Genomic DNA, 12444 nt, shown 5'->3' with positions numbered 1-12444 from the left:
TGGATACAGCCCCAAAGGTCACTGCTATGAATACACACCAACACAGATACTGACACACACACAGATACACACACATCTAATAACTGGTCATACATGAATGTTGACACTTTTAATGTCCGACTTTCCTTTTATGGCAACAGTGTCACCGAATCTCAGCTCACTCTGCCTCCATCTCTGCTATGAATTAAGATTAAATGAAGCGGATATACTTATTAACTCCAAGGTATCAGTGTCACTTGAGTAATGTGACCACTTAGAGGTCCTGGAGACATATGATAGTGCAACAACAGTAATAGTGTTTTCATGTGTGTGTGTGTGTGTGTGTGTAAAAGAGAGAGAGGGCGGGTGTCGGTGACGTGGAGCAAAGAAGCTACTGTTATGGTGTTGAACGGGGAAAGATTTCTCTGAAGCTACAAGTGGTGGACATATTTCAAACTATATTCCACACAATGATGGAAAGGTCATGTCTGCAGAAACTACACAGGCTGATAATGCTAGCCCTACACAAGAGGAAAGCAGGAAGGAGACACTTAGGGGCCTGGTGCTAAAGGTCAGAAAGTACATGTTTGAATTGCCTCTCTGCTGCTGAAAGGAAACTGAAGGCGGATGAGGATTGGAGAGCAGCGGCATGGTTGAAGACATGAGCGTGAAAACCACCAGTAGATGATAAAGTGTAGTAAACACTGAGTCAGCAGAAGTGCCTTGAAGATTGAGGAGTTTCATGGTTGGCATCCACAGTGTGCATGTACACATGTATTTCAGTCTGTGGAATGCTGTTGGACACCTGTCATTACATTCATGCTGCTGAGAACAGCTCCACTCATGGCAGCTCGCTGAGTCACACCACAGGATCGCTGTTGATTTCACTACGAAAGCAGCTGAGAAATGCTACAGGATCTGGATTGATATTCCAAACAGAAGCAATGCACCAATGGATCTTATCAGCAACCTTTAAAAAATAGTATGTTTGGTCAATTCCAACCAGACTTCTGGGATTATTCCAATCTGCAGCAGTGGTCAACATTTACAAGTGTGTTACATGCATTCTAGTCAGGATTACAGCCGTATCACATGACACTGTGCATGCGGTCACGTCTGAGGTGGAGAATCAACACAAACACACTGCTGCGTTCAGAGGCCGGCGGCAGCGGATTTTCTTGATTTAAGGTCAGTTTGGTTGAGGGCGAAGATGTTCCTGAACACGGTGCTGGTGGTCCTGACCGACCTGATGGCCCGGCTCCTTGGTAACATCGTATTCCGGCAGCACTTCCACCTGCTGCTGTCTGCGTTGGTGATGTTCGGCCCTGCACTGAGCCTCTGGGTCTCCCAGCACAGTGTCTTTGCCAAGAGGAGCCATTTTCTCTACAGGTGAGAACGCTTCCTGTGTACTGCTCACGTGTCCAGTCCGGACCAATGGCATCATTGTGTCACTGGGTGTTATCCGCCTGCATGTTTGTGTCACTGTTCTAAGAAAACCTACCAAAATAAAATGACCTTTGGCATTTCACCGTTGAATCTGTTTGACATTGAGGCCTGATGTATAGCCCCTGTTTAACATTAGACAATAACAGTCAATTTTCAGTAATTTTAGTGCTTTTCTTTAGAACTGGGGTTCTCAAACTTTTGCAAGCTGCCCCCCCCCAAAAAAAAAAGCTGGTTAGGGGTAGTTGGCTTCTTCGCAACTGGCGCATCGGTTGCCTGACTTTTACGAATCAGAAACTTGTACATGGTTGTGTTTGTTTGTTGATGCAGTGTGTGTGATGTTAATAAAGTTCTAATTGCAACGTCGTGGTCTTGTGAATATGTTTGTATGTGTGGCTGTAAGCGACTTGTACACGAATAATGAATAAGGCTGTGCTAGGCAATGGTTCCTAACAAAACGAACAGTACACAATGTAGGCAGGGACAGCACAGAATAGTATTCAAGTGCTGGTGTTTGTTACAACACGGTGGATGATTGAAGATGTAAAGGTAGGTGTTAAGGAGAAAAGGGCTAGCTGCAGTTGGAAGAAGTTAGCTAGCTAAAAGGCTAGCTCTTGGGGCTATGAGCTTTCTAAAAAAGACTGTGGAGCAAATTACTCCTTAGATTAGGCCTGCTGCAAGTGCAGGAAGGTATAACTAAGGAAGGAGTGAGTCTTTAAAAAGACTATTTATAAAGCAATGAATATCTGAATTATAGAGGAAACAAGAGCAATCGCACAAACTCTGCAGGGTGTCGTCTCAGTGAGGGTGAGCGCTTACCGTGCCTGCAGTTACTTTTATACTCGGAAGTGTACGAGCAACTTGCGTTCAAATGATAACACTCCTCTTTTGATTGGGGGATCAGGAACAAAACAGTATTTTATTTGTTTGTGTCAGTCCAGCCCCTTGCATTTCGCCAATGACGGAGCTTTCACTAACCAGTGACAGGTCGTCTGTCTTTTCTTTTTTTTTTTGTCTGTGAGATTGGGCCCCCCTCTTTCAGAACCACTGCTTTAGATTAATCTAAACCACATCATGTATATCAAAAGATCCAGTCTCTACTGTGGGTTTGCTCCCACTCCTGACTCTCATCAAATGTGTCTCAATTCCATACTACATGTCTTAAATCGGCATTTCTGAATCGTAGCCATTTCATTCTAGCGTCTGCTGATTTTGGAATTTGGGAAAAATGTCATTAGTAGAACAAAATAGAACAAAAGTGTGAGAAACTGATCAACCTACTGCTCATATTTTTTTCAAAGCTTTATAGCTTTTTACTCTTACTGTTTTAGACGCTAGTATCCTACAGTGTACCAGATATTAATATGCTTATATGACATGATACAAACACAGATGGATGTCTTCAGTAAGGCTGTTACAATATTTCCCACGTGGTGTTTGTTGGAGAAGTTTGTCTTTGGCTATTTGGAGGAAGCAGAACAAAGTGAACAGTTGCATAGTTCAAAGCGAATAGTCAAACAGCAACGTATATTTTATTATGATTATAAACAACATCACATTGCGATTAATGTTGTAATGACTTCCTCATCCTCCTGAGAAATAAAGACCTGACTATTCAGCTGCAAATTGCTCCACAACTGTACATTCCCCAGCTGGTCTGGTAAAAGTCTAGTCAAAATGTATTCTGAATGATTAAGGGGCAGACCTTTGAAATAACCCTGCCCTCTTTGTCAATTGATTTGGCTGTGATGTTTAAGTACTGTGACAAAATATAATTGATAATTCTCTTTATGTTTCATCCATCAACTCTACTTCTAAAAACCCTCTTCTCTTCCTTCTCTACAGGGTGTTCCTGCGCTCGGGCTGGGGCTGGACCTGCATCTTTGTGGGTTCTTTCATCTTCCTCCTCTCCTTCTCCATCCGTCGCTCCCTTGGCCTCTCCATCCGTCACCTCTCCAGGCTCGGGGTGGCTGGTGGCCTGTGGATCATTTTCTGCAAACTCTTGAACCATCTGGAGAATGCCACAGGAAGCTGCTATGAACCTTTACTCAGCGGTCCAGAGGTGATCAGTGGCCAGCCTCTGTTGGTGTTAAGAGAGGGAGAGAGCAGGTTTGAGTGCCTCAGAGCTGGGCTGCTATGGAGGGGATATGAGGTTTCAGAGGACGTCTTCCTCCTCTGTCTGTGCTGCCTGCTGCTGGCAGAGGAGACGTCCGTGTTCGGTCCTTATCTGAGACTGGGAGGGATCTCAGATGCTCCTCTGAGGATCCTCTTCCTCTTCTGTGTCCTCTTGCTGGGGCTCTGGATCTTTCTGCTTCTCTGTCTCTTAGCTTACTTTCCCCAGTTCCCCACCCAGCTGCTTGGGGGCGCTCTAGGCTGTCTGAGCTGGAGGGGACTGTATCAGGGTTGGTATCGCCAGGGGCCCAGCTGGTACTGTCCAGGGAGGCCTGGACAGGGGCTGCTCAACACCAAGACTGGAGGTACTGGAGCTGAGGATGCACAACTGAGCCACAATCACGGTGAATAACTGAGAGAAAATCAAAGATCTTGAATCGGACTCAAAAATTAATTAAACACGTAGATCAGGCAGATTCTTTGGAGACTGAAACCTGTACCCTTGTGTCTGTTGTCCTCAAACAAGAATCATCAAATGGACTGAGTGGACTTTCAAAATTGTATGCGCTTCTTTTTTTTTCTTTCTACTATGTCATTTCAGCTAATACGTGTTTTGTGAAGTGGGTCAATGAGTCACAGTCGATGAGAGCCGAGTGAAGGGTGTGAGGAATGGATGTCTCATGTTACATACCCCCAAGGACCTCAAGAAGGTGTAGGCATCTTTCTTATTTGTCCACTTGCGTTCACCATTGTCCCAAGACCCCACACTCCTCTGCTGAGTGTCTCTGAAAGTAAACGTGGGTCACAAGCAGACCGAGAGGGGACTTACCGGTCAGCTGTGTGGCATTTTAGGCTGCCATCTTTGCACCTGGCCAGGAAACACAAGTGAAAATGGTCCTCTTGGCTAACTCTGGCACCTTTACAGTTTTGCTCTAATATGCACTTCCATCGAATAATAAAATTAATAAATACATTTAGCAGCATTTATGTGGTGAGTATCACTTTGCTGTCCTTCCTGTCAAAGCATGTAGGAGAAGCTATATTAGCCTTTTAAATGTCAATACTTGGAACACACTTGAGGGCCGGTGTCTGTTTGGTCCGTTCTTTGAAACATGCAGTGCACCAGACCACCTGCTGCCAATGTAGATAGAAAGGGCTCGATCTTGGCCAATAAGGCTTTAATAATACTTATATGCAGATAATACATAAAAATAAAAACATAATTTCTGCTACAGATCCACCTTATTCCTCCACACCAAATTTTATGAAGATCTGAAGACAACTTGTAGGTTTCGATCAGGGTCTTTGCATTTGGGACACAGTGTTAATGTGGAGGTCTACAGACAATTCCTTGGATTTTGAGAGCTGCAGTGTGAATTGTGGAACCTTATGTACATGTCGGCCATTCTGACCACCAGATCTCAATCATCCACAGCAAAGTGTCTGAATACATTTGTAAATGGAGAGATTGTCAAATAATTCCCAAAATAACTTCTTACTCTGGGTAGACTGGTGGTCAAAAACTGAAACCTTTGCCCATGTAGTCAAACCTAAGGGATTAGAATAGCACCCAGGAGAAGAATCACTTCAATGCAATCAAGCTGCACACTCATATCAGTCTCCTATATAAGCCTGTTTTTTCATCTACATCAATGCATTATTCCTTGAAAAATTTGTGAAAATGTAAAAAAAGAATCCTTTCCCTGACCCATGTTTGGTAGTTTGTGTAATGCTGCTAAATAACAGACAAACTCCTTGGCAGAGGTAATACAATGTAATAGGTCTGCATAATGTGAATATACTGAATAAATACAGTTCCCCTCAAGAGAAACACATTAGTCTTTACTTCTCTAAAAAAGAAGACACAAAACCATTGCCTCCCTTTTTCCCCCATAAAATGTCTTCACAAAGAAAACATACAAAACATCTGCTACAGCGATTCAACTGTCTACCTCACAAAATCATGACACAGTTTCACAGCGCTTAGAAGATTTGGGAGGTTGTACCATTCAGCTGTTAAACAGAAAAGAAAGTTCCTTGTCTGGAAAAACAGTCATAAATTATACTTCGGTTTGCTACCGGTTTGGTAAACTCAATATCAACATGTGTCAATGTTTTTTTTACACAACTTGACCCAGATAATGTTCGTTAAATCTGAGAAAATTTTAAAATTCACAAGCCCAGGACAGTTCCTTCATTAAAAATTAAAAAAACAAGAATGACTGACACTTTTCAAAATCTATTATAGTTCATGGCAAATGACAATAAAGGCATAGTTTTCATTTACTACCGAAAGAGCTTGGGCCATATTCACTGAGCAAAGTTAACATCTAGTGGTGAGACCATTTCAACATGGATCCACAAACAATAAGTGACAAGTTGCGTTTTTCCTACCAGGCCCCTAGTAAAACCTTTAAGTGGGTGGGTGCCTTGATGAAACACTTTATAAACACAAAGGACGCATGGTTAAAACAAAAAAAATAAAATTATCTCAGGATGAAAAATAGGCAAATGTTATGATACAGGCCAAGGTTTATGTCCTGTAAACAAACATGTTTCTGTTGATGCAAGTTCACGAGTGAAAGCAGCTAGATTTACACAGCATTCAGTTTACCTTACTGCAGCTACTATGGCAGTCCACAGCCGAAAGGGCAATGCCAGCACTTTATCCTTACACTAATAAATGCATACTGAAAAGGCATGAACCACACAGTAACCTCTCTGATTATTGAGCCACCTTCTGTATATTACCAACATGGTAAACATTAAAATCTAGTGAAGGTTTATGCACTTTAAGGATCTGAAGAGGTTCATGTAAATCTAAGGTGGCCTTTATAAGGCGTCAGTGTAGCTTTAGATCAAAACTATAAGGGCGTAGAAAAAGATAGGTATTCAAGGGTTGGGGAGAATCCGAGGAGAAAATAAAGACGTTATCAAGGAATGAAGGTGATGGTGGAGTCAACAGAGTCCAGAGTTTCCCATTGACAGTCCATTATGGCGTCGTACAGCTCCTCGCTGCGCTGCATGAAGTCTTTGTTCCACTGGTCCACGTCACAGGCAGAGGTTGGGTCTGTAAAATATCCACATGATTCAAACTCATTCTCAATGTTTGTTGTCAAAGTGAAAGACAAATTCTGTCAATCGGTGGCTATGTTGGCAGGAGCTAATGAACCGAATCTCTTTGGCTTTTTAGCATTACAATTCATTAAATACATAAACGTAACAGCTGAATGACCTTGTCCTAAATCAAATAAAGTGAAATAATGAAATCATGTACATGTTTTAATATGCACATTTTAGTGGCATAAGACCAGATCTGTCTGGTGGAAGGAAACAGGGTCTCACCTTCTGCATTATCCTCCTCTAAATCCTCAGCCTCCTCATGGCTCTGCAGGGGACACATGAAACCATGACAGTTATAATAAACACTGACATGCTGAAGGACAAGAAACTTGGCACAAATAAGACATGGGCATTTAGAACAACATTTAGAGATGTTGTAGTACAGCCATTTAAATTAATAATTTTTTTTTAATAATATAACTCATTTAACTGCCGGCTTTCTGCAATAATCTGAGAAGCAGCTTGTTTTATTTCAAAATACATAAAGTGTTGAATATATGCTGTATAACCGGATTTCTGGTTTTGCTTTGTGTATGTGTGTATTTATCATTTTTCAAAACTAGTAACACCAAGAGACAGACTGGATGGAAACACATCAGAACTGATATAAGACAATATATGCCTGTTTGTCTTCTTACTGGAGACACAAATTAAATTGTTTCCCTAAACATTCTAAGCAAAACCAACAAATCAGGCAAAAATAACGACATCGTAGAGCTTCCCTCACCTCTACAGCTCCTGAAGTGTCTGTGGACGCAGGTGGCATCCCCGTGGGAGGAGGTGGCATCATTTGGCCTGGTGGAGGGTATCCATAGGGCCCATAGTTGTAGTTGTAGCCACTGTTGTATCCACTGTTGTATCCACTGTTGTTATAGCCACTGTACTGATCGTAGCCCCCCCATTGAGGGTAGTAACCCCCCTGACCCCCGCCGCTTTGGCTGCCGTAGTAATTGGACTGAGACTGGTTGTAGTTGCTGTGATAATTCTGGCCCTGGCCCCCGTGGTAGCTGCTCATCTTCTGGCTGTAAAATGAGAAATTCAATTCAAGTATCACATATTTCAAGGGAATGGGAAAAGAAGTTTACATCACTTCATCCCATCAAGCTGTGCAGGGGCAAAAGATAGTATTCACTTCCCTTTCCCTTATACACTCAATGATATATAAGGAAAAATGAGAGGCGATTGATGATGGATAGACTGGACATTGTTTCGAAAGCCACTCCCTTGCATATGCAAGTATGTATCAATTCACACTGGCAGGTCAGGACATAAACTTAGCCATGAAGTCCAAGAAACTTTTCAGATGTCGATGAAAAAATTAAGCTAAAAACACACTCATTTTTCACATGAACATGGTAGTCTCCGCAGAGATGGTAGAACCTGCTGGAAAGACAACCACCTCAGCAGCACTCCATCGGGTCTTTATGACAGATAGCATTTAAATGACTTTCTGGTTTGATAAACGGAACAGAAGAGAGCTCCAAACACAATGTCTGGTGAACACCAGGCAATGCCTAAAAGCAGATGAAGCGTGGTGGTAGTAGGACGCTGTAAGACAGAATGAAAATACAATAATCCTTCAATATACCCTGCTGCAGAAAGCACACGACCTGAGACTGAAGCAACAAAAGCTCCCAGCCTAAACAATGCTAGAGTGACTACAGGCCAAGCCTCCGACTGTAATTGAGTGTGAAGAAATGAAATAGCAGTGGATAGACAATGGAGGATCTGCTATGCAAAGCTTCAATAGAGTTGCCCAGTAGGTTTTGAAGGAGTCACTGCTACCAAAGTAACTGCCTTTATAAAAGGTATCAAATTAAATGTCTGAATACCTTCATCAATATTTTTTATGCAAACATTTCTAAAATCATGTTTTAAATTTTTCAATGTGCATTATTGGGGGAAAGAGGCAATTTGTCCCATTTGCAGCTAAATCTAGATTCATTGTGTAAAAAGTGTGTCAATAATTTCAGGAGCCACTGCATGTATGACATTAGCCTTTGTAAAGAATGTCTGGCTGTGATGGTATTAATGATCTCTCAAAAATGGTTTCCTATGTTTCTTTGTCAGCAACTTACCTCTTTGCCACAGCAATACTGAGTCTGAGCGGCTTTCCACCGAGCATTGTTCCCTGGCACTCCTCTATTGCCTTCTTCTGCTCTGTCTCCTCACCGAACTTGACGAAACCATAACCTCTGCAAGTCAAACAACAATTACACCTCCGTTCCACACCAACACACACTACATGATTGGCATCAAATAGCCACTTATAATGAGAAACAGAATATAATGGGTATTATTATGGTAGAACTGAAACTTGTTGTTTTACTTTTAACATGAGGTAGCATCACTTGAATTGTGAGTTGCTCTTGCTTAGCCTATATGGGGAAAACAATAGTTTTAGCATAAGACCGCAAGAAAACATATCTTCAGCCTTTTTTGAGATTGATGCAGATGTTCTATTGGTCAACGTCCACAGCACTGCCATCCAAATAATCACGACACTAATAAAACCAGGAAACACTTCATATTATTGCATATTTCTTACAAACAATGTTCACAACACAATATTATATACAACAAAAAATATTAAACAAAAAATATCATCTAATCTTACACAATACTTTTAACATTGCTAACCAGTATATTCAAGTGGGCTAACATACCTGGAGTATCCGTACTGGTCGGTGACGACTTTGGCTCCTTTGCAGGAAGTATACTTCTTAAAAACCTGGTGTAGCTGGAAGTCGTCCACCTCAGAGGCCAAGTCGCCTACAAACACTGAAAACTCTGGCCTTATGGCAGGAGAAAAGTGGTCAATTATTATTTTTAAAGAACATATAAAGATATCAAATTTAGATTCATATTACTGTTATCAAAAGTGTGTATTGTAGGAATATTAATCAGATCTTACCCTGCCTCTGGCCGTTTCCCGTAGGTGGCATAGTTTAGCTTAAACTTCCGGGGCTGCACATGGGGAGAGAAAACAAATGCACTGAGCAGAGCTCAAACTCCAAAGACGTGTACTATAGCACTGATATTGCTGGAAATAGAAAATGGAGTTATTATGGTTGTTGTTATTTGGGTTTACATACCTCCACCACCCAGACCAGCCTTTAGCCCATTCCTCAGTTAGTTCCTACCAGAGACTCTATTCACAGCTTCAAACAAAGTACATTCATGTACAAGCAGCCTTTTAGCCACCTTCAGCAGCAGGTACAGGCCGGTGGACAGGGGAGTCCAGTAGCTTGGCCCAGCTCAGAGGACCAACATCATTTCAAATTCAGCAGCAAGCAATTAAAGCTCACAACGTTACACGTCACTTTAGATTTAGAAAAAATTTAAGTTTTATCTTACCAGGCGCTGATGGAAATCAATAGTAAAACTCTATAGTGTCTGTAACTGGTACAGCACATTATGAAAATAAATGAAAATAAACGAAACACAGATGGCAAATCGAATAGATCTGGTTCACTTATAGTTGATATGTCAAACATTCAATCCTTTCGAGATTCTGTGGTAAAAATGTAGGACCAAGACTAGTTGAGCTCCACTATCCACAGTCACGTCAACAATTAAAATTTGTTTTAAGTCTAATACTGGAAAAAAAAAAGAAAGGTAATATTGAATCGTCAAAAATATTTATATATTTGTGTAGAAACAATATTTATGTAATGCAGTAAAGATCCATCAGATATGATTTATATTTTTTGAAATTGCACCATAGAACTTACCGGATTTGATCCTGGAACCAGTTTTCCATTCAGTCTTTGAACGGAACGGTCAACACTTGACTCATCTGCCAGCTCCACAAAGCAGTATCCTGCAGAACCACTGCACAGGAAGATAGAAATGTCAAAGGCCCTGTACACACCTGGTATTAACATGTGGGTTTTGTGATCCAGTCAAAAGAGCAGCTTTCAACACAAGTGTGATCACTTACTGGTTTAAGGTCAGTAGGCTAGTCTTATATCAACAGTAAGCTGCTTACAGTAGGCCAACACTTTCCAGTTTCCCACCTCTTCTAAACAATTCTCTGAGAATTAAAATAGCAGCACATCTAATAATGCAATCATTGTGTGTCAGTGTTTTCCACGGACACTGATGTAAGGCATGAGGTGCTCTGTATAACCTACCCTGTTATCCTGTGAGTAATGATCTTGACTCCAAATGGCGTCTCTCCCATGGCACTAAAGGCCTGCTTGATGAAGTCCTCATCCATGTATGGGTCCAACTGAACACACATGCAAACACATTTTACACATGAAATCTTAGCCAATGTTGACAAGAGTACATCAGCATGTACATAACTGTATAATAAAAAATAAAATAACAAACGATGACAAAACAGGTTCAGATTGTTAATGGTCTTTTCTAAGACTTGTTGCTACATACTTTAGTTACATGTAAACAAAAAATTATAGCATATTATTTTAATAAAGTACAAAAATATAATGTAAAAGAATGTATTCAGAGAAGTAAAATCCTAGAGGTAAAAAAAGTTGAGAGCTATCAATAGCATTGCATAGGTTTGCACTTTTCCATGTTAGCTGTGACTAATGTTAACACACAACAGTTCCATTAAACTGTTGCATCAGTTTTTAAAGGGGTCCTATTATGCTCGTGTTTATTATTTGTCGTGACAAGTGTTACAATAACAGTGTCCAATATTGCAGCATCAAAGGCCAATAAATTAGGCCAAAGTTTCAAATAATGAGGTGATGTCAAATCCTCGATGTCTACATAATATGGCCAACAACTCTCACCACATTTTGTTCTCACAAAAAACATTATTTGTGTATTATGAGCACCCACTGTACTCCACCATACAAATAACAGAGAGCACAGGTTTTGGTGACAACAGAATCATATTTTATTTGCACCATTAGCATTAATATTTCATCAACGCAGATGATTTCTGATTCAACTATTGAGTGCATTTTCCAAACATAACTATTATCAGTGTCATATATAGAAGATGTATAAATGTTTGAGATTGAAAGACATAATCCACAATTGTGCTCGGCAAGAATAAAATTGACTGGACAGAGACGTCTTGCTGAGGTCTGTGTCAGGTTCACTCTCATATTATGTTGTGTCTCTTTTAGTTCACTGTTACTTAGTTTAATCTTTTTTCTTGTAGCGCATCAACACATGGAAGAGGATGAGGCAGTGCTCGAAATCACTGGCTTCCGGGGTTTTGGCCAATCAAGTTTATAGGGGCTAAGCCATCATTGCCTGTTTGAGTCAAATGCTCAACTGAGGCTCTGCGTGACAGCTGCAGTGGTTTGAGGAAAATGTGTCTCTAGAGGAATCTTAGAATTAAATACATGAACCGGGAAATAACCATATGCTATTTTCAGATTAGCTCCACTCAAGGTGTTTAGCTACAGCTTCCTGCAAGGTGGAGAGTTTCAAGGGGAACAAATGAGTGTTGGGCGACAAATGTGACTTAAGAATGTCATAGTTGTGTCTTGGTAAACATATTCCCATAGCGAAGTCTAACCTATCTTGACTGGTATCAAGTATCCAGGCTAAAACTTTATGTAATCGCGCTAGCAGCCAGCGCGCGTGGCTAAGCTAACGTCCCCGCACTGACTGAAACAGGCTTCAAACTTACGTCCCCCATCCACAGGCTCGTCTGTCTGTTGAACATCTTCACGTCTGGAGCCGCGGTGATAATATGGAGGAGCTGGTTGTTGTTTGAAGGAGGAAAACAGAAGCGATTGATTACAACCTTAAAAGTTGTATTCACGTTGAGCCAAACATACGAGTTCAGATTTCCCT

General features: G+C 41.1%; 2 protein-coding genes across 2 annotated transcripts; one reads left to right on the top strand and one right to left on the bottom strand.

The window, feature by feature from the left end:
- The first annotated feature begins 337 nt into the window (after positions 1-337).
- Positions 338-5365, top strand: fitm1l (fat storage inducing transmembrane protein 1, like). The gene is made up of 2 exons (XM_062403938.1): positions 338-1368; positions 3268-5365. Exons 1-2 carry the CDS (start codon positions 1190-1192, stop codon positions 3944-3946), a joined length of 858 nt encoding a protein of 285 aa, XP_062259922.1. The 5' UTR covers positions 338-1189; the 3' UTR covers positions 3947-5365.
- On the bottom strand, positions 5356-12444 carry trnau1apb (tRNA selenocysteine 1 associated protein 1b). The gene is made up of 9 exons (XM_062403937.1): positions 12278-12444; positions 10794-10891; positions 10392-10491; positions 9572-9624; positions 9324-9452; positions 8736-8852; positions 7385-7679; positions 6880-6922; positions 5356-6604 (listed from the first exon to the last, which is right to left on the bottom strand). The coding sequence occupies exons 1-9, from the start codon at positions 12311-12313 to the stop codon at positions 6468-6470; spliced, it is 1008 nt and encodes a 335-aa protein (XP_062259921.1). The 5' UTR covers positions 12314-12444; the 3' UTR covers positions 5356-6467.

The sequence above is a fragment of the Platichthys flesus genome, chromosome 14 (assembly GCF_949316205.1).
Source record: "Platichthys flesus chromosome 14, fPlaFle2.1, whole genome shotgun sequence".
NCBI classification, from domain to species: Eukaryota; Metazoa; Chordata; class Actinopteri; order Pleuronectiformes; family Pleuronectidae; genus Platichthys; species Platichthys flesus.
This window is presented reverse-complemented; position numbering and strand designations above follow the sequence as displayed.